The 22,753-nt window shown below is 40.2% G+C and overlaps 1 protein-coding gene across 5 annotated transcripts in view; it reads right to left on the reverse strand.

Moving 5' to 3' along the window:
* The window catches only part of LOC114056487 (cytosolic phospholipase A2 beta-like), a 59,283-nt gene that overhangs the window by 6,189 nt on the left and 30,341 nt on the right, over nucleotides 1–22,753 (reverse strand). For 4 of the 5 annotated variants that reach the window (XM_027881707.1, XM_027881706.1, XM_027881708.1 and 1 more), the window contains 17 exons: nucleotides 21,517–21,589; nucleotides 20,292–20,468; nucleotides 19,519–19,655; nucleotides 18,706–18,837; nucleotides 17,475–17,533; nucleotides 12,077–12,119; nucleotides 10,786–10,849; nucleotides 10,213–10,340; nucleotides 9,984–10,094; nucleotides 8,798–8,835; nucleotides 7,793–7,928; nucleotides 6,669–6,805; nucleotides 6,192–6,414; nucleotides 5,455–5,572; nucleotides 4,285–4,422; nucleotides 3,039–3,143; nucleotides 2,306–2,491 (listed from right to left, as the gene is read on the reverse strand). In XM_027881707.1, the coding sequence (XP_027737508.1) occupies nucleotides 2,306–2,491; nucleotides 3,039–3,143; nucleotides 4,285–4,422; nucleotides 5,455–5,572; nucleotides 6,192–6,414; nucleotides 6,669–6,805; nucleotides 7,793–7,928; nucleotides 8,798–8,835; nucleotides 9,984–10,094; nucleotides 10,213–10,340; nucleotides 10,786–10,849; nucleotides 12,077–12,119; nucleotides 17,475–17,533; nucleotides 18,706–18,837; nucleotides 19,519–19,655; nucleotides 20,292–20,468; nucleotides 21,517–21,589 (2,005 nt within the window). The remainder of the gene's footprint in view (nucleotides 1–2,305; nucleotides 2,492–3,038; nucleotides 3,144–4,284; nucleotides 4,423–5,454; nucleotides 5,573–6,191; nucleotides 6,415–6,668; nucleotides 6,806–7,792; nucleotides 7,929–8,797; nucleotides 8,836–9,983; nucleotides 10,095–10,212; nucleotides 10,341–10,785; nucleotides 10,850–12,076; nucleotides 12,120–17,474; nucleotides 17,534–18,705; nucleotides 18,838–19,518; nucleotides 19,656–20,291; nucleotides 20,469–21,516; nucleotides 21,590–22,753) is intronic. The other variant, XM_027881709.1, reaches the window with a different exon arrangement.

The raw sequence follows: 22,753 nt of genomic DNA on the forward strand, positions 1-22,753 counted from the left end.
TGGTAAGTTGAGATCTAAAGCCAGTTTCTGATAGCTAGACTATTATTTCTCTTCTAGCAACCTCACCAACTTGCCCTGTAGACAGCAAGTCCTCTGTTGTTCCCTTAGTACTCTTCTAGTCCCATGAAACAGGAAACATTTTGCAATGGTTTTAAATATCCAAATAATGGCTTAAGGGTGTTTCTCAAGTTCACAAAATGAGGTAGCAAAGTCCAAAGCAGAACACTTGAGCCTTAAATTATTGTGTTTAGGCATTTTCAGAAACTGTTGATCAAAGAAATACTGCAGCATTTCAATTCATTCAACCTCTCTACTTCCTTGGCTTCATTCTGTAGTGTTGATTTAAACCGTGCAGAGTAACTCTAGCTTGTTCCATAGCCTGGAACGTTTCACAGCAGCTTGAAGTAATAACTCATAATTTTTCCATTCCCTCACTGTCAGGTCTTTACAAAATGTGCTTATTTTAGCATTCGAAGCTGCTGAGAATTCACAGATTCTGCTGTCATGAGAGACATCTGCTTGCAGTCCCTCAGAGAAGAAACAGCTTTTTACTTTTCTTTGGCCCAGTGAAAATTTTTAGTTGAAATTACATTACCCTTCTTTTCTCATCACAGAGATGGAAATATGCAGCATTTATTCATGGCTGGATATGTGATCAAGCAGGCATCTCCTTGTGAGAATCTCTTCTTCCACATGCAAATAGAGACTTAAAAGAAGTACTGTCTGAGGAATTCCCTTGAAAGTATGAACCCTACAGTAAATGCATTACACTTATTCCATAGTATTAGTTCTGAAATGTCTCACCAGGAAAATTAGGCATTTAAAGTCTTGCTTTAATCTGCCAGATAACCTCAGATGTAGGGAAGCCTTTAAAACAAAGCTATATTCTGGAGACTTCACCTACCACAAGACTATTATTTCTGCTTACAGACCTGACATCTCCTCTTGCTCCTACGGTTTAGCTTGGTCCTATGCAGGCAGCCAAAAGAAGATAGAAAATCTGCTAGTTTTCCCAGTCCAGGCTTTCAATTTCCCTTTTCCCACTCCAGACTTCATGCTTTCTACATATTTTACTTTATTTGTAGATTGTCTACCCTGAGATAGTCTTTAGTGTTCCTATGATCACTTCCTCAAAATCCTCCTTGAAATCTGCTTCTACCCATTTGTCTTTAAAACTGATAATCAGCAAATGTAAGGAAGGCTCTTTTTTTAACATTTACTGACTGACAATTTCATCCTTCATCCACCTTCTTAAGCTACTTGCTTGCTTCTTCTCTCACCCACTCTTCTTATGCTACTTGTTTCCTCCTTCTCTCATTTGCTGTCTTGAGCAGACTCTTTTAGGACACTGCCTTTTGGCTTACTGAACATTCTGAAAGCAGATTGCACACTATGGGCTTTGCCTTAATCCACAAAAAGCACCACCACCTCTTGCCACTGTCAGCAAACTATGTAGCAATGGAAGAGAGGGGCAAAACACATTGTAACTTGCATAAAACAGCGGAAAGGAAACAAAAGTTGCCAGAAAGTCTCAGAGGAGGCAGACAACTCGTCCTCCCGCACTGCTACCTGTTCATGGAATAAATGAGGGTGGTGGGATTATAGGAAGGTTTCTGATCCACAAAACCTCAGTTCCATCACCTTGCTATCATTTCACAGTTTGTTTCTTAGATTCTGAGGTAAAATTACTGTGACTGTTTACTTTGCCTGCCTGCGGAGCACAGACCATAGAAAATTGCTGTTCCATTTATACATCAAGTCTACGTATTCTGTTTGTTTAATATATACAGTCTAACCATATGTGATTTCAACTTTCTGTAACAGGATCTTGTTACTTCTGTTTCTGATGGGTTAAAGAGAGATCTCTGGATGGATAAATCATCAGGCAGAAATACAATACATATGGGCAACCAACAGGCTTGCAACCAATCCTTTCCTTCATCTGATCCACATAATAACCTGCTGTTTTATGCTTCTGGTGTTACCTTTGTTTCTTGACCTCAAAAGATTCTGCCTTTCATGAATCTTTTGACTACTGTACCTATGCAAAGTGGCAAACTTCCTGTAGAAGAGCATGTTTTGACACAAATTGCAGATATCTTCCAGAAGTGAAAGAGCAGCCCATGGACTAGTTAATTTTAGCCTGTTTCCCTAAAGCAACAGACACTGTGAGCATAGTTTCACTTCAACAAATTTCCAAATCCTGAAAGAAATATCTCTAAATGTGAGTTTTCCAAAGTCTAAAAAAAAAAAAAAAATCTGAGATGTTACCTGCACAATGCAGCTAACTCTTTGTTGCAGTTACCTTTCCATTCAATAAATTTTTTCTGATGGATATAATCCTTATGAAATTCTAAGCCTCTCAGGAAGTTATGAGACTTTGCCAGTAGTGGGCGCTTGGTCATAATGTCCTGAAACATTTCATACAACTTCCCTGACAGACAGGATGGAGGCTCGATGACAGTGATATCATCCTCAGGCGAATGTTTTTCTGAAATAGAGAAGAAACTATGAAATAGAGAAAAAAAATATCAGCAACCTGCTCTGCCACACTCGTTTACTGGCTAGTTGCCCTTCTTGTCTTTCTGTGGGTCCTTCTCCTCCCTGTTTCTTGCAGGCTGCTGGAAAACATGTGCACATGACCCATAGCATTTCAACAAAGAGATATTTGGTTTTCTTTAAAGCAACCACAGCTTTTGTCTTTTACTCTTTCAAATGACATACTGGCTTTGTACTTTTGCCCACAAGTAAAAGCCACCCCTCTCATTTGCAGTCATGGGTGGAGTCATATAACAGAGTAGGAGGAATTTTGAAATGAAAAACATTTGTAACTAGCATTAATTCTCCCTCAAGGGGAGGGGAGGGGAGAGAAGGGGAGGGGAGAGGAGGGGGGGGGATGGGAAGAAGAAAAAAAAGAAAACATCACATAGTGATGTGAGAGATTATTCACAAAAAGCACCAACAGTGTACCTTTCTTAAACTCCTGAATAGGAAGTAATGTCTGGTCAAAAAAAAAAAGCTGATTTTTAAACTCTTACCTATATCTACCATATCTTGGGCCCATCGTTCCCAGAACTCATTTGAATTTGAGGACCAGTACAAGCCATCCAGCAAATTCCTAGTAAAGATGTTTGTCCAAAGACCTGCAAGCCAAACCACATGGTGAAAATACTGCCCTACCACATGTTAACCACTGACTATTACAAGTATCCATGCCTCATATTACTGGCCCACATAAACAGACCCTGTCATAACACAGCTTAAGCAGTAGGTCTCATAGAGTTTAAAATTAATGGTGTCAGCACTTCAGTGCTCTTTTTTAAGAGGTAACTACATCCAGACCATTCACTGCATAGTAGAGAGTAACAAGAGGTATCAATCACTCAAATGATATTTTAGAGTGTTTACTGTGTAGCTTTGAGAGAAAGCAGGCTTTGAAAGCATGGTGAAGCATCAGGGCCTTCTTTAAATCAATTTATTTTTTAAATTGATCTAAGATACATTTTTTCCTTTCAGGTTTGTTTTTTTTTCTGTGGAGTGCAACAGGTCCAGGATCAAAATAGAACTGGTTCCATATGTGAGTCTGCTTTTGGAAAAGAAAGAACTATTCTTTGTCATGAGGAACAAATTCAATCTTTAGCAGACTTCACAGTGAGAGAAATATGTTTTTCGTCTCCACTGGACCCCTGTTTTTGGTATGAAAACTACAACTTTTGCAAGGATTTAAAATCTGCCTGGGACAGATGGGTTCCTCTGACTAGCTGTTTTTACCCTTTACCTTTACTGGCAGAATGGCCAGTCAAGGTAGCTGTTCAAGGTTAAAAGGGCTTCCTTCATCCTTATGGGCAAAGAAGATTATTGACATCATTCTCAATCCACAAAGCTCAGAGCAAAACCCACCTTTGTGGGTTGTTTTAGATGACATATTTTATTTTCAGATCCTTCCAGTTCTACCCCAGTAATGCATAGTCTAGAAATACAGTTTATGAACTTGAAGAGTTGATGAGTGCTCAGGGAAGGAAGGCTTATTATTTCCTCAACTTGCCTTTTCCACCATCTTGTTTGGTTTAGAAAATGTAAGGGGAACCATGTTACAACTTTCCAAAATCTGCTCAGGTTAGAAGGGAGGAGAGAAAGAAAGAAGCTTTACAAAGAGCAGAAGTGTACAAAGGGGGTAAAAAGTCCATTGAATAGAGACTAGAGCAGACCTGCTGGCAAGGAGTGTTGTACACAGGCCAGTGGCTATCTAGTATCATGATTAAATACATTGTACTGTTAGGTCACCTTCCAGATAGCAGATCCGAGATTCTGCCAGCTTCTTCACTCGCCTTCCCATGAAGAACTTGCTGTCAAAATATTCTGAAGGAATGGAGACTCCGTATTTTGGTATGGCTACCTCATAAGGAGAGAAATCTGCCCACTCTACAAAAGAATTGTCACATGGCATGTTTACTGCAGCAAAACTAAGAAAACAAAACCTTCCTCTGCGGATAAAACTATCCACAAGCTCCATGGATCTTGCTTGTCTCAGCAGCTTGGTACTATCCATAGCTTTGTACTTTAGGCTGCACCATATACCTTCATACAAACTGAGAGATGATTTGCATAACAAAGGAGCTAGCCTTTTCACCTCAGAAAAAAGTCTAACATTATGTTCAAAAGCTTAAGTATCTATTTCTATATAAAGATTCTGGCATCCCACTTGCCTCTCTAAATCAAGAGCATCAACTGCGCAACATGCAAGTGTAATCTAAACTGCAAGGAATAACTGGCCGGAAAGCTAACCCAAACCTGCCAGTCTACGTGATATAACAGAGTAGCCTGAAGACACACCAGCATAAAACTAGAAAGTATCACAATGTGGGCATGGTCATGTAGTTTCCTGACTCAAGCTTTCCTGTACAGGCATTGCAGTAGAACAGTAGCCATAAACCTAACCAAATGTGAGCACGAATTGCTTTTTCATTCCAGAATCTTCTCATTTTAATACCCTTTCTTTAATGTAGTCCATTTAAGGACACATATCACAGCAATCATAGTCCATTTTCATACCTTTATCAGTGTAGTATTTAGGGAAGTGACAATTAGATTTCCCAGCACCTCTAGAAACTAAGGAAGCATCAAAGCCATTTTATAGGTGTGGAACTGAGGCAGAAAAAGATCAGATGATTTGCCCACACTCACTCACAATGTCTGTAGTAAGACTTCTACACAATGTCTGTAGGACTTCAGCCCAGATTTTCAGAAATGTCCTGTTTATGACTGAGGATGTTACCCAGCAGATCTGCTCTTTCTAACCCAGCAGTTTGTAAAAAAGATAAACATTTTATTAAAATGTTTATCAGGGCAAGTAACAGATGTATTCCCCTTTTTTTCTCTACTCACACACACCCCCTCCCTCCAAATTCTCTTTAGTCAATACCCAGAATCAGAAGCAACTCTAGGAATATTTACCTCTAAATTTGAAAGTACCAAACTGCTCGTCTTTCACATTGAGGACTGCATAGAAAGGCAACGGGTTTTGTCCATGCTCCAATGCCCTGCGCTGGTCTGTGAGTTTGTACTTTCTTGGCTAATAAATGAGGAAAAAAAAAACAAACATAGTAAACCTCTGGAAGAGCATAACACTGACACAATCTACCGAAGTACCAATTGATAACAGATATTTTACAAGACAGAGGAATCTGTGAGTCACATTTTAATATGAGACCTTTTCCTTCATGCTCCTGAGCTTTCCTTCTTGGTTGCCTTTTTGATACCTAGTAACTTCTTCATTAGAATATCTAAGTGCCTTGCTTGTCTGCATCCCACAGATCTTTACTAAGGCTGAGATCAATGTTCACATGAGGACAGATTACTCTAGCTCTTAAGTGTCAAATTATAAATAGATTTTAAAAGATCTGACTTTTCAGGGTGGTAGGTGCAGGAATTGCTTAGCTCTTTCTGAAAGTTTGCCTCCTGAAGTTGCTAGCTTTTGGGTACCCTAGTACAGAGGCACCTCCAAACCATTATCTACTCTGGAAAATCCTGGCTACAAGATCCTCTGTCATAGTTTACAAATCACACTGGGATGCCTCAGTCTCTTTGGATTTGTTACACACATTACATCATGCTCTCAAAGAGTAAAGCTCTAGAGAAAATGAGTGGATGTTTCTCCACTGGATGTTTGTTAGCCAGGACCACGTACATACCCGTTCATGTAAGAACATTTCCTGAACAAGTGACCACAGAGTTGTAAAAGATGACACATGTCCTGCTTTTGCCCTTTCAGTGAGTTCCTTGTGGTAATACTTCAGATGGTCTATAGACATAAGATTAAGTTTGCATTTTGTCACTTTTTCTTTCACGGCCTTAAGTGGCTCCTCTAGAGACTTCTGTGACCAGTCAGCATGCTCATACAGGTCTGCTAGGGTCCTAAGCAACAGAAATGTGAGAAAATCAACCATTATTTAGATGATTTTGCAAAATTGCTATATTTAGACAATCACTTTAATCAACAAAGAGAATCAGTAAGGCTAAACTGAAGTTATAATTGAGAAACAACAGTAAGAGCTTCACCAGGCAATTATGTTCACCTGTTAACAAGGTGTTTAAAAGAGATGCATCTCTCTCACTGTGTGGAAACGTAGTCACAGTTATCCCAATCAAACCTCATTTTCTATACTCACCATGTTGAGCCAGAAGCCCCGGTGAGATAGGTAACACAGTCCAACAGATTTAGTTTCTGAAGAGCTAAGAGGTGGCCAAACATTGCTGACATTGCTCTGAGACCTCCGCCTGTTGCCATAACAGCTATTACTGGGACCTGTTCGAAACATAAGTATTATCCTCACAAAGCTACTCCCTTGCCTACTCGGAAAAGTCTATTTACAGCTCGTAGGATTTCCTCAGAAGACTTCTCTGGAGGACAATGAAATTAAATCAACATTTAGCCCATCTTCACCAGTACCTTCTTTCAATTAACCTCCAGATACTCAGTGGATTTTCTTAATCGCAAAGCTTGGATGAGTTTCAATACACAATGATTTTAACTCTCCTTCCTACCCTTGCTCTTTGTAATTGGAATTGCAACGATTTTTAATGGATAATGATATGATTTTATTAAAAATAATAACAAAAAATTGCAGTAAGTGCAACTAAGAATAGATTAAAGAAATTTTTTTAACCTAGCACAGTTCAAAAAACCCCAAATGATTCTTTGGACAGCATCTTTTCCTTCAACAAATACAATTTCAACAAGAAAATAAATTTGCCCTTAAACATGCACCCTGGATCTTGGCAACTAAAATATTTCAGCTTATAAAGTGTTATAAAGTGTTCTTTCTTCACCCGAAAGAATTTTGACTTTTTGTGAGAAGTGTTTTGAAAATGAAAAATTAAAAGGTAAGACTAAAGAAGGGACATTACAATAATATAATAAATTAATGAATATCTATGTGAGGTGAATTTCCAATACTCCTGTTTTCCTATTGGTTCGGGTGCTCTGACTAGGCTGCATCTAATGCAATACCTTATATATTGCTGACCCACAGCATCACAGCATTGAAACTCTGGCTTTGAAGAGTGGCATATTATGTCCTTGGGAGTTTGGCCCATTGAAAAGAATGAAGGCATGAATAGCTGAGCTGAAATTTTACATGAGTAGGGGGTATGTCACACTGAGAACTTCTGCTGCCAATCAAAGCTATGGCTTTGTTATCAACATGCAAAAACTACAAGAAATTTTGTGGGGACTTGTGCCAATTCTAATTCAATAGACCCACACCCCGTGCTCGGATTCCAATTCACAGACCTCATGTCCATGAAGATCTCTTTGCAGATGAAGAACCCTTTTCAGGGCACCGGCAACCACTCTCTTCCTTTTTTGCAAGAACTGTTGCTCTTCTTGGCACAGATCGTACCCAAAGCGTACATCTAGTTTTTCTGTGCTGAAACATAAACAAACCCAGAGGCATGGGATTGGTGTTTAAAATGCACATGGACTTATTTTCAGCAACTGCAGTCTTCTAAATGTCATAAAAAATGATGATTCCTTGTTCACATTTAAACAGAAATGCATCTTCCAGTTTCAAGGAAATCAATTGCTTTGTTTCTATGCTGTATCTTTATTGTCTGATGTTTCAGTGTAAAGTTTACTGTCAGCTAAGGATAGCAAATATGTAAAGAGAAAGGCTTTGTGTCTTTCAGTAGCTTTGTAAACTGAGTCCTTTCTATTTCTGCTTCAAATCATTTCTGAGCAAAGGGTGTCTTGAACCTAACAAGGTTCATGGGCATTTGTACCACACAAACAATGCAAAGATAAAGATATTCAAATAATTTTTGTTTGTTTGTTGTCTGACTCATTACTTTACGATGTTACATTTTGTCTTTCCTAGCTTATACTTCTTTCTACTGATATCACCAGAGCCACAATTCTATTGCCTTCAGAGTACCTGTGTGGTTTGAGTAATGTAGGGACTCTGGATTATTTCAAATTTCCTTTTCCCTCTGCCTTCTTCCTGTGTCCTTTTTGAAGAAGCCTTCAATCTCAGTCTTCGGTTCTTTGATGCAAAGGACACTCAATGACTAAGTTCCTCACTGTTTGAAACTCGTAATTTCTTTTGCATCTTGGTATGACTCCTTTGCCCCAAGGACACCTAACTTTGATCTATTGTGGTGACTCTTTATTGGTGAGTTTTGTTATGTTTTGTCTCTCGTCTTGTGCATTCCTTGTATCTAAATAAAAGATACTCTGTTCTAGATTTCACAGTTCAAAGAGCAATAAAACCTTTAGAGAAAAATAAAACATTCCTCTTACCAATCATTAAGTTGCAGGTACAGCTGCAGTGGCACGTTCTGTAAACAAAGAAACAAGAGCAGGAACATGAATGAGTGGGAAAAAAAGAAGCTTTGAAATCCAAATTTTCAGTGTCTTCTGGAATATCCCACCACTACTACCCTGCATACTTAAAAACCACCAACAACAACAACAAACCCAAAAAACTGTAGCAAGAAAGAGATGGAAAGCAACTAAATGTCAAGCATATTTTATAGAGAAGTAAAAGAAGCAGGAGGGGTCAAAGTGGCTAGATGAACAGGTTGTGAAACAGGATTTCCTCCTCACTGTGAACATACCTCCCTGAACCATCCTAACCCAGCAGCAGTACCACATTGCCACCCTCTGCACCCAATTGCATTGGTTGCATTTACCGCCACACAGTAAAACTTGCACTGAAACATCTCCGCGGGTGAAGAAAGCAGCCAGATAAAGATGGTGATAAAAGGATAGAAGAAGAAATACACGTCACCTCATGCTTTCAAAAAGCTAGAGGTAAAAGATAGTCCTAAAAGAGAGGTGGGGAATCACTAGTGGCAAAACAAACATTCATTCTCCCTTCTCGTTACAGGAAAGGCTGCTGAAAATTCTGGGAAATTTTTCTCCTCCTATTTTTGCTTCTCATTGCTGCAAGGTCTGGAAAAGGATGTCTGGCTATTGTTAGCTGATTGATCTGGCCACATGGCAGTATTACTACTGCTTTTAAAGCAACTTAGAGTTGAATCTCTTCACCAGTTACCATCACGACTGTGCACTTAGAAGAAAAGGGCAGCATTGTTTTCTGAGGGCATGATTCAACACATCTAACTTGGGCATCTAAAACTTGGGTCTGTAAACTGCAATAGCCACCCAGGCTTGATAAAGAGCAGTAGAGAATCCCAAAACCTTGCTGGGGGATCAAACATTCTCCTTTAACTGTAAAAGTACCACAGAGATTGGTCTGAAATACATCTCAAACTGGCCAGGATGAACTCCAAAGTATTGATTTTATTGACAAAAAAATTCATATTTCTCTGAGAAAACTAACCTTTTTCATAGAAAACCTGTATTTGCCCAAAATTCTCACTCAGATTTTTTAAATTATTTTTTTTTAATATTACGGTGTTAAATACTGAGGGTTATTTCTACTCTTCTCTTCAAAAGATCATATAAATTGTGAAACACTTACATGTCTTACAGGGAGAGTCACTTTCACTTTATGTCCAACAGGGAGAAATTTCAGTGGTACTGTTAAGGTGTCACTTAAATTGCTGTTGACATCTTCCTTATCAGAAACTTTCTATATAAAACAAAAAGCATGGGTTGTATTCACGGAATAGAAACAATCCAGTTCTTTTCTATTTTGGTGACACTGTAAATAAGCATTATGAAAAATAGTAGCATATAATGCCCATTACCTGCAGCCTGACTTTTAGAATTGGCTCCCAAGCCTTCAAGCAATGGAAGTAGAAAGTATCTGTGTCCTCTTCAGTCCTCTGTGTTCCCTCATGAGAGGCAGGCACGCTAAGCACGAGATTTTTACCCTCTAGTGAAAACAGGTTTGTTTAGAGAATAATACTGCTGTTCAGGCAAAATAGCTAACAAAGTTGATAAAATTTCTGCTGGAGTAATTTTCTGTGGTAGCTTCTCTGTAAGCTGCCACACTGGCAAGTCTCCTACAGCACAGGAACTGGTACTCCTGCCTTTACCCTATAGCTTGGAGTGCTCCCAGACTCAGCACCCTCTCACTTCCACCAGCATGGTTTACTATGTCCAAACTTGATAGCTTCAAGAAAAAGACACAGAGATCAGCCTTACAACTGAAAGGGCAGTTCAGGGACTTTCACTGCATTACATTTTATTATTTAGAACATATATATTTATATTTATATATATATATGATTTAGAACATTTTTATTTGTCTCTGGATCTGAATGACTATGATAGAGTTGATTTGGTCATGTTCTCGGTTTACAGAGAAATCGCCATACCTCTCAAATATTTCCTGCTTTCATTAATGTCCACTTGTACTTCCAAGCAGCAAACCTCACGGGACTGTAACAGACAGGAGTAGAAAAGGGTGAAGATTGCAAATGCCACATCTGCAGCAAATAATGAAGCATCATGCGGAAAACCACTACCTATAATACAGAGCAAACTGAACTGGTCTCAGTGCTGGGAGCAATCAAGCTGCACAAGAGTAAATTCAGAGCTCACTATCCCAGGACAGTAGGCCAGCTGCACTGCTTCAGATTGTCCATACAGTGGTGTGTTGTCGTAGATGGTTAATCCATTCAAGTTATCCCAAAATCAGGAAACTGTACAACACACTGCTGCCCAAACAGCTACACATATATCTAATAATTCTTTAGGAAGGGTGGGGGAAAACACCTGATGATGAATTTCTGTGTATTGTGGCAATGATTAGTCTACACGGCATCTTCTTACTGGCCCTGATGCAGGGAAATCGTGGATTTATTTCACCCTTCCCTTCACTTGAGTCAATCAAGTTCACCTCTAATAACTCATGCCAGGACAGTTTTTCAAGTCATCTCAGAAACAATGCATGCCAATCATTACAGCTCTTATGCCTCACACAGAAAATGAGGGGGAAACAACAGAATATGTGTTACTTTGCCTCAGGGGTACTAAGGGCTAGCATCTGGAAACCATGAGCAGGTTTGGAGTGGTTGGCATGAAGTACTTTGTACTCCTTAGCTGCTGGGCCAGCCCAAGGAGATAGGTAATGTACCACATGCTGACTAATACCAAAACAGAGCTCTATGTTTCAACAACTAAAATAACTCTTCATTAAAAAACTCATTTCCCAAAAACGTGTTACATTACATATCATTCCATTCATAAGCACACTGAATATTTACTACTGTCTTCTACAGACTCATCCCTTTTAGAACCTGTATTTTTCCTGCCAAGTGCCATACTGTATTATGTGAAACACAAGCAGTTTTCACTTTAAACACCAACAAATACGGGGTTCTGTGACATTAACAAACAACAGCTTCGCAACATATTGACATCTGTAATATCTGAGGACTTCAAGAAACACGGCTTCTGTTTTTGCATGGAGAGGGCAACACTTAAGCCGTAACAAATGGGAACTGTCCCACATCTTTCCTTTATAGTGCACACCATGCTCTTCTCTACCATGGTAGTTTCTGTTCTCTCTATAAAATTACAGATGTATTCTGACAGAGAAGAGGAGAGGAGAGAATCAAAATGAAGGAGAAGTCGCTCCAAGATAAATACGTATGTGAACCTTACCACTAGGACATCATTGGTAATGAGGCGCTCTGGAGGGCCGGGGCTGAAAAGACATAATCAAATTACAATAACAAACACATGAAAGCCGTGTGAGTATCTCCATTGCTGCTTTTTCTTTTAAAATAGAATTGCTACGCCCTTTCCTACTTAAAACTGAATATAGTTATTTTATCACAATTTGTTTTTTAAAAGGCAAAATACACAATCACCTACTAAGCACATGAACCAAAATATAGTAGCCAACCAAGAAGAAGGACAGGAACGCCCATAAAAGTAACAATGCTTAAAACTATATGCTAAGATACAGCAGAACAAAGACATATTGGTCTATGTGGGATCATGTCCTGCTATTAACAAATGACCACATGACTTGGGGAAAGCAAAGACTACTATTAATGTGTTCTGAAAATACTTATTAGAAAAGACATTTCTGACTGTTCCAGATTATAATTTATGGCTGATCACAAATAAATGGCAAATAAGAATTAGCTCCCACTGCGCTATATGTATGACTGCAAAACACAGAAGTAAGCAATAAAAATCTTTGTCCCAGATATTTACCTTGTAAGACCTAGGTCTGTCACTGAATAGATGTGGTTATTTAATAATATGAGTAACCTACAGAGTCTAAGAACAGCGCCTTTCATTAAGGTCAGTATTCCAACACCCCTATGTTACACACATTCATAAGTGTTTTCATATATCTGAAAGGACCATTGAAGTTACGTAGCATGCAATCTTTGACTTCGGGCAAAGTCTAGGGTATATTACCAAACACCACTTCCGCCTTAAAAATTCTATTTCAGCTGTAAAATGTCTTTAAATGTAAAAAGCTAGGTTTGACTTTCAGGAATGGAAAATCCCCCACATGCCATATAACTTGAATGGTGAAAGGTGTTCCTCTTATTTCTAGTCTAGTTCCCAAGCATTGCGTCTCAGTCTGAACTTTCTCATATCTAGCTGTGACTGCTTCCACATTTGCAGGAGATGATTACAATTCTTTTAAGGTATCTCTCATAGATAAATTAAATACATTTTCCTGAGTTTCACTGTGGGAGAAATTAACCAAGAACACCAGTGATTTTCACAGAATCACCAAATATGCTGAGTTGGAAGGAACTCACAAGGATCACTGAGTCCAAACCTTAGCCTTGCACAGGATCACCCCCAGGAGTCATACCATGTGCTGAGAATATCATCCAAACACTTCTTGAACTCTGTCAGCCTTGATGCTGTGACCCTGGGAAGCCTGCTCCAGTGCCCAAGCACCCTCTGAGTGAAGAACCTTTTTCTAATATCCAACCTAAAGCTCCTCTGACACAACTTCTGGCCATTACCTTGGGTTCTGTCACTGGTCACCACAGAGAAGAGATCAGTGCCTGACCCTCCTCTTTCTCTCACAAGGAAGTTGTAGACTGCAATGAGGTCTCCCCTCAGTCTCCTCCAGGCTGAACAGACCAAGTGACCTAAGCTGCTCTTCATACGGTTTCCCCTCAAGGCCCTTTAACATCTTTGTTGCCTCCCTTTGGACACTCTCTAAGAGCTTTGTATCCTTCTTACATTGTGGCACCCAAAATTGCCACAATATTCAAGGTGAGGCTGCTCCAGGTCAGAGCAGAGTGGGACAATCCCCTCCCTCGAGTGGCTGGCGATGCTTTGCCTGATGCCCTCCAGGACACAGTTGGCCCTCCTGGCTGCCAGGGCACTGCTGACTCATATTCAGCTGCTGTTGATCATGAACCCCAGGTCCCTTTCTCTGGCACTGCTTTCCAGCACCTCATTCCTCAGTCTGTACAAACATCTGGAGTGGTCCCATCACAGGTGCAGAATCCAGCACTTCCCCTTCATATGGTTGAACTTCATATGGTTAATCAATTCGTCAAGGTCTCTCTGCAGAACCTCCCTGCCTTCAAGGAAGTCAGCAGCTCCTCCCAGTTTAGTATCATATGTGAACTTCTTAGTATCACTTTCAGTCCTGTGTCCAAGTCATTTATGAAGATGTTGAAGAGCACAGGGCCTAGTGGAGCTCCATGGAACTCCACTAATGACATGTCACCAGTTCCCCCATTCACTATTACCCTCTGTGCTCAATCCCTGAGCCAATTGCTCACCCACCACAGATGTGTTTATCCAGCTATGGGCTGAACATTTTATCCACAAGGATCTTGTGAGAGGTAGTATCAAAAGCCTTACTGAAATCCAAAAAGATTACATCCACTGGCTTCCCTTGATCAACTAGGTGAGTTAACTTTCCATAAAAGGAAATCAGGTTTGATAAGCAGGTCTTTCCTCTCATTAAGCCATGCTGGCTCTGACCAATGACAGCATTGTCTTTCAGGTGTTTTTCAATACTTCCCAAAATAATCTTCTCCATAACTTTACCAGGCACTGAAGTGAGACTGACAGGCTTGTAGTTTCCAGGTTGCTCCTTCTTGCCCTTCTTGAAAACCAGAACAATGTTCGCCAGCTTATAGTCATCTAGGACCTCTCTGGATTCCCACGACTCCTTGAAAATCATCAAGAGAGGTTTTGCAATACCATCAGATAGCTCTTTGAGGATTCTGGGATGAATCCCATTAGGCCACATAGCTTTGTAAGGATCCAGCTGGAGCAGCAGGTCCCACACAGTTTCAGGATCGACTGCGAGTTGATCATTCTCACAGTCATGGCCTTCCAGTTCAGGGCACTGAGACCCCCTTGGTCCATCATCCGTGTTTAAAACAGAGGCAAAGAAAGCATTAAACACCTCTGCCATGTCTCTGTCCCTGTTTGTGAGGTGACCATCCTCATACTGTAACAGGCAGATGATATTTCTATACTGCCTATTGCCATTAACATATTTTAAAAAACTTTTTTTATTGTCCCTCACATTTCTGACCAGCTTCAACTTCAGTAGAGCTTTGGTCACACAAATTTTCTCCCTACGGTGGTAAGAAGCATCTCTGAATTCTTCCATGTCACTTGACCTTGCTTCCACTGGACATACACCTTACTTTTTTGCTTATTTCAAAGAGAGAAGATTCCTGTTCAGCCGGCCTTCTGCCTTGCCTGCTTGATTTCTGACACTTGGGAATTACTGCACCTGTGCCCTTAAGAGGTGGTATTTGAAAAGTGACCAGCACTGATGGACCCCAGCACCTGCAAAAACCTTTTCCCAGGGGACCTTATTTACTACTTCGCTGAGCAGCCCAAAATCTGCTCTCCTCATGTTCAGAGTTGAAGTTTTGCTCGCAATTTTCCTCCTGTCAACAGAGATTTTAAAATCAACCACTTTGAGGTCGCTGTGGCCAAGACAGCCACCAGTCTCCACTTCCCTCACGAGATCCAGCCTGTTGACAAGCAGCAGATCAAGGAGAGCATCTTTCCAGGTCAGCCCCCTTAGGACCTGATCCATAAAGTTTCATCTAGGTGTTTCAGAAATCTTCTGGCCAGTGTTGTACCAGCTGTGTGATGCTTCAAGTTGATTTCTGGCAAGTTGAAGACCCCCATAAGGGCAAGGGCAGTTGACTTGGAAGTGTCCCTGGGTTCCTCAAAGAAGAATTCATCATTGTCATCATCCTGGCTGGGAAGTCTGTAGCAGACTTCCACGATGGTTCTTGATTCTTATCCAGGGGCTCTCAACTGTGTCATTGCCAACTGTGAGCTCCATACATTTTAAGCCTTATATTACACACAGTGCCACCCCTCCACCTCTTCTGCCATGCCTATCCCTCCTGAAGAGCCTGTAACCATGCAATAGGGCATTCCAGTCACAGGTCTCATCCCACCAGGTTTCACTTATGCCGATGGTGTCAAATCTCTGGGATTGGGACAAAGCTCTGAACACATCTCTTTTGTTCCTCATGCTGCCTGCATTGGTGTGGAAACATTTCAGGTGTGGTACATTGTAGCCAACACCTCCTGACGCAGACTGAGGGATCCCAGCAGGCTTTTCTCAAGCTTTGGAACACCATCCTATCTCTCATTGCTGGTAAGCCTGGTTTTGTCCCTTTCCCCTTTCCAAGCTGGTTTAAAGCTCTGTCAACAAAGCCTTCTAGCTCCTGTGCTAAAACTCTTTTTCCCCTCTGAGACAGAAGCATCCCGTCAGGTTTCAGCACACCAGGTGTTGAATAGATCATCCCATGGTTGAAAAACCCGAAAGTTTTCCAATTACACCGACCTTGGAGCCACTCACCAACCTGATAGATCTGCTTATTCTTATCAATATTATTCCCTGTTACTGGAAGGATCGAGGAAATTACTACCTGTGTTCCTGATCCCTCTAGCAATTTTCCCAGGGCTTTGAAGTCTCTTTTGATTGCCCTAAGACTTCTCTTTATTATTTTCTCACTGCCAGTTGGAACAACCAATAGCAGATAGTAATCAGAGGGCCTTAGTAGACTGGACAGTTTTCCAGTAAAGTGCCTTACCGAGCCCGCAGGAGACAGCAGACTTCCCTGTGAGTTGGGTTTGGTCTGAATATTGGGCCTTCCATTCTCCTTAGAAGGGAGCCTCCTGATACAACTACTCTTCTTTTCCTGTTAACAGAGGTCTTGATGCCTGTTACAGGTGGTGTTGTTTTAGGAGGCCCCACTACCCCAAAAGAACCTCATCAGTTGTCTGACATCAGAGCCTTATAACTGTTATAGAAAGTACCAGTCCTACCTGTCAAATTTTGAGAAGGAGGAGGAACCTTCCTCCTTTCTTCATGTTTAAGAATAAGAAGCCTTATTTACAGCTCCTTTTTCTGATCATGCAATTAGCCAGTTTTGACTGCGCTACATTCTTTTCTTTTTGCTAACGCCAAACTCAAATGCATCAGAATGTGCAGTTAAGCAGGTTTTCTTCAACCAAACTTGTGATAGCTTTTAAAAGACAGGTAAAGTTTATCTTAATGGGACTTGTTCTCCTCCTGACAATGCAGATTACCACGTTGAGAGGTCTTAATTTTATTATTTGTTGATTGTATGTTTTTTCAGTTTGACTAAGCTATCACCTAATGGGTAACTTTACTAATACTGTCTACATATCTCTATGTATACCTTGTGATAATCATACAAGACAAATTTTATGGTCTTTGAGAAATTCCACAGTGTTCTAGGCATTGTTCAATTAATATTAACAATTTGAAGAGCACCTATGTTAGGTTTTACATGCGTCTTGTGCAAAAGTTACCACATTGTGCTGATTTTATAACATTTCTAGGATCTGGATGTACATGCTGAACAGAAGTTCAAAATTTGTATTAAATACCCTGACAGGTGGTATTAACTAGAGAAGTTAAGGTAAAAAAAAAATAAATTTGAAACTGTAATATAGGTTCACTGTTGGGACGAAGAGCTGGAAGAAGTTTCTCTTTTTCTGAGATATTATTACTCCCTGGCTAATCATTACCTTCTAGCTTTGGAATATTACTCACATTCTTTCCATCCAGAACTCCACTTCCAAACTTTCCCATTTCTTAGTGCACCTCTCTGTCTAAAAAGAAAATGGTAAAATAAATACAGATTATTGAAGGCTGTAAGAATTTGGCAGCATAGACACACCTAAAAAGCACTTCTATGGCTGATATCTCTCCTGCTTACGATACCAAAAAAAGCTCTGTGTTATGTCTTTCCAAAGCTGAGATCGCAACGGAAACCACAGACTTGTGAATGGTACTTAAGATTAACACTCTCCCATTGTGTGATATGTAGAACAATACACATTTCCAAAGATACCATCAGAGAGGGAAAGCTTGACTGAAAAGGAAACATAATGGCTTTCTGCAAGGTAGTGTGTGTGGAAGAAGGGCACTGAAGCCCAGCAACAAGTCGGACTAAGGAGAGAGACATTTCCACCCACAGACCATTTAAATCACATTTACACTGAATCCAGAAGAGATGAATTAGGCAAGTGACTGAGGAGGTTACTGAATCATTGCACTTCCCAGTGACTCACCCACTGGGTAAACCAGCTGGCAGAGTCACAAGGAAAATCCACGTTAACAGCTTTCAGCATTTGGGAAGTAGCTGTTCTTGTGAACTGTCTCCTTCCTGCAATGAGCGTGTAGCAACAGCTCAGCCACAGCTCAGACAAGCCCAGGAGTTGTCACAGACCTATGCCAGTTTTGTTTCCTGGACAACTCTCTTTCATGAGCTCCTTAATAAAATATCAAAGATGTTAGCATAACAGACATTCCTTTACTATGGGCTAGAGAAATCTGAATCACCTAGAAGGAAACACAGCATGAACAGAAGAAGCCTGAAAGTACAACTTAATTCAAGTGATGAGTGAATTGTCTTCACGTTTTTAATAAATAAGTTACCATTAAAGAGAAAATGTCCTCTAAGCATGGCAAAAGTGAAATAAAGCTGAAAGGTAAGGAAGTTAATTATTTGGATTATAAAAGAAAATTATTATTTACAGGTGCTTCCTGATAAAATATTTTGCCATCACAGAGCATGAGAGAGAAGCTGCTTCATTATCTGAATTTGTAAAAAGAGATTAGTGAAGTCACAAAAATCCAGCAAAATTATATTTGTTTTGATGAGGTATCGATAATGATTATATAAGGCTGTCTGTTTATGAAGATCCAAACCCTACTCAACATGGAAGCCAATGTGGACAATAAGGTCTTGTCAATCACTCCCTGTATTTTCAGCTCTTACCTCTGATTTCAAGGCAAAAGTCTCACGGATTGTCTCCCCAGGTCTGACTCTAGCAACGTTAAAAAGAACTGTGAACTGCTCATCATCTTTGGTGAGAGGATCTTCATCACACACTGCCAATTCTAAAATGTTCTAGTAGTAGAAAAAAATAAATAAAAACACCTATTGAGCTTCTGTTATGCAGATACAAAAAAATGGTTACAGATTTTTGTACTTGCTTCACTAGCACAGTGGTAAGAATAAAGAAACGTGCTTTCCTTCAGGAGTTTGCTAATGTGGAACATTATTAAACCAAATCTTGGGAAACTTATGAAACAGAAAACAACTACCTACGAGAGAGAGCTCCCACTTCCTCAAGACAGAAAAGATGTCAGTGCTTTGCACCAAACTGATAACCCACCCAAAGAACACACTTATTTTCTTCATCCCCCAAGGTCTCTTAATTATACAGTTTAGAACAGGATTAAATTTGTTGTCTACAACACAGCAACTTCTCTAGTCTTCCCTTAAAACCAGTGGAGAGAAAGATCTTTCTAAATTAGCCATTCAAAATAGCACAGAAGAAGCATGCTACAACAGTGCTTATTTCACTCAGGTGACAACAAAGGAAATCTAGAGTAGCTCAGATATAAGCATTTACATCACCAATGTCTGAAACTAGCTGAGGGGAACACCACTGCTTATGTCTACTGTTCTGTGCAAACCAGCCTGATACACAAGCATTTTCTTAAGTTATTAAGCACAGTTGATCAACAGGTGTCAACTGAGAATTCCCAGATATTCAGAATGGTGACATTTCTATTTTTTTACTACCTCAACTTCTCTTTGGATCCTAAAGTAGAAAGTCTCATTCCAGACAGGGTTGTCCGAATTCTTGATGGTTTTGGTCCGAAGCTTTCCTTTTGAAGCAGATGGCAGCCACAAGCGCACATAGCAGTCTGATGCAGTCACTGCAGCAGAGAAAAATTAAAAACCTAATGTCAACATTATAGATGAAAAGTAGGGCTAGGCCATAATCCCAGGGAATTAATAAACATTATTACTTGTTTTGGTTTTTTAGTTAGTAAAGAGATCATCAGCTGGAAACAACCAAGGAAAACCATCTAATTCCAGATTAACCACAAATTGCAAATGTGTACTCATGCACTCACAAAGTACACTAAGAGCCATATATCCCATGTGAAGAGAAAGAGGTATAAAAGACCCCACTGACCGTTCATTGGGCACAGTCCTTACAATTCAAGTCAATGATGTTAAAAAAGTTTAACTGAAACTACAGCTAGTTCCAAAAAGGGCTGTTAGGATGATTACAGGAAAGGAGAATGCATATTACAGAAAAGATCAGAAGAGACTGGCTTGCTCAGTCTAGCAACACAAACATGCAGAGGGACATGATGGCTGTCTAGAAGGGTTAGGTACTAGGGCAGATGATCTGTTGCAGCTAAAGGCTGGTGTGGGCCCAAGAACATGAGCAAGCCGGAAATCTTCACGTCACTTCCAGCCTACATCTACTCCTTAGGGTTAGTGTGGCCAGTGCCTCGAGCAGCCATCCTTTGGGGAGAGCCAGGGTGGGAAAGCACATTTACTTTGTGAAGCTTGACAACCGTGTGAAAGGAAATCTCCAAGGTGATGTCTTTCAGAGCTGGAATCTGGACTTGACTGAAGATGTCTACTGCAGCCCGAGATGCCTAAATACTTCAGACTGGTATCAAGCAGTGAATAACATTGCCCCGCAAGGTTTTGGCAGGAAAGTGGACTTGTCCCTTCAATAGAGTAGATAGAAGAGATCATTGAAACTCAGAAATACAGGTCTTGTCACTCCAACACCTTTCTAGCGTCCCCCTCTGGACAGTGCTACATGCCATTTGCAACTGGAGTATAGAAAGCCCTTTGGCAGGCAGTTACTCCACCAGTGAAGATTTACTCCCTCTGGTCTCCCTCTCAGCCAGGCTCAGCCCTGAATGGCAAGACATGAATAGTCTCTTCTGTAACTCAAGGAAATCGTTGCAAAGTGATGCTTTTTTTGGCTGAATGAGTCATTTTTCACTACAGGAATACAGAGGCCAGAAGTCCAAAAGTGTGACAAAAGGCAGAGATCATGGTCTCTGCCCTAACTGAGGAACCTATGGGAGACCACTGCAAAAATGGCAGCTGAGTAGTCCACAGCACACCTTGAGAAGGAGCCATAGGAGGCTGTGAGGGTGAGATAATGAGTTAAAGACAGTTGAACACAAATGTACACAGAAAAGTCTGTTTTGCCCTCATGTTCAGCATGGGCTTAGGGCTGGATCCTCAGAGGCCCTCCTTAACCAAAACTACCAATATAATTTAATGTGACTGGTCACTGGAGAACAGCAAATACCCTGAAAGATAAGGTATTTTAGAAGGCTTGAAATTCCATGATTTACCTTTGATTATTGCATATGATTGTATAGGATTTCATTAAAAGGTGCCTAAATAAATGGCCTGTGTGGCAAAATTCCTGTCCATTATATGATTTTTACCAATCAGTAACACCAAAACCAAACAATTCTAAGCAGATTTATAGGCTGCAGTGTTCTCACAAAGTCTATTTTCCCTTGTTGGCCCAAAAACTCCATCTGCGTGTCTCGATTTTTACCAGTTCCCTGAAATGCCACTAGAGATGTATTCAAATCTATGGATACCTCAGGCATTTGATCTAATTATAGCCCTGGCATTAGTATTTCTATTGCTGTGCTTTATGTACGTTGCTTGCATACCTTTAGAACTTAAGAAAATTGCTCACTGTGTCACTTAGGTGACTAAAATTACAATCAAACCACAACTCACACAGGTCTCTTGACTTGATGTTCTTAGCTTGTATGATTCTTACAGAAAGCATGTGGAGGGGGCAAAACTTCATCTGCAAAGAAAACAAATGCAATTCAGAATACAAAACCAAGATGTACTTTTAGCAGTACAGGGAACAGTCTGTCATTCTGCTTGTCTATTTGAAGTGAGGCACCCACTCTCCAGTTGATGTACACCAAGCTAAGATGGTAACACAACTGCACGCTGGGCTATTTGCTAAGTAGCTTGAGTAAGTGAAGACAGACGGAGAAAACACAGACTCAGACAATGGCATGGAAAGCTTTCATAGTCACACTAGAGTTGCCTGTTTTCATGCAGCTTCCTGCACGCACAGCCACAGTGATGGTTGCACTGCCAATCCGCCAAGGGTCCTGTGCCACAAGGAGGTCATAACAGTGCCCGTGGAAGGGGATACTAGGAATTTGCAGCTGCCTGCCCAGGTCATGGCACAGCACTGACACTAGGCCAGGACATGGTACTTACCAAAATGCTCTAGAAACTCCTAACTTTGTATCCCAACTAGGATTAAATTACTATGACACTTGTAAGTAGGCTAAGCTCACCGAAAGGTCCTGCTGACTTTAGGTGAACAGTGCACAGGCCCAGCACAGACCCTTCAGATGAAGAAAAAAGTGCCCTGCTTTGCAGGAATGGTATCACAGAATCCTGTATCATTATGTATCCTGAAAATACCTAATGGGAATGGAACCACTTCCCTTCCAGACATGAGATTTATTTCTATCACGGGCAAGCTATCATTGTAATACTTATTTCAAGTTACTTTCTCCTTACTCTTAACAAAAAAATTAGGCTTTTCAGCCTAAGCTGGTGAGAACATACTTGTCACTTTCAAAACACATTCTCCTAAATGTGAATGAACACATATATGAACACAAAAATCTTAATAAGTGAGAGAAATATTTAATTATTTTTCAAATTCGTACATTTAAAAGTTTTTTTAAATTTTCTGCCTTTTTTTTTTGTTTGCACATTAGAGTGACTCTTCAGTAATAATAAGCAATAATAACATGCAGTCCCACTACCATTAATAAATTAAAACTTATAGCTTAAACTACACACTGGCTGAAACATGGTCTCAATTTGTCTAAATGAGAGAATAACATTAAACTGGAACTAAATAATTTCAGAATTTTATTTTGAAAGTTAGCACCATGATTAATTTTCCTGACACTAAAATGATTAACTTTGGAGAGAC

This window comes from Empidonax traillii, unplaced genomic scaffold, assembly GCF_003031625.1.
Source record: "Empidonax traillii isolate 1590-97213 ecotype Southwest subspecies unplaced genomic scaffold, ASM303162v1 scaffold93:size1158651, whole genome shotgun sequence".
In the NCBI taxonomy this organism is placed as follows: domain Eukaryota; kingdom Metazoa; phylum Chordata; class Aves; order Passeriformes; family Tyrannidae; genus Empidonax; species Empidonax traillii.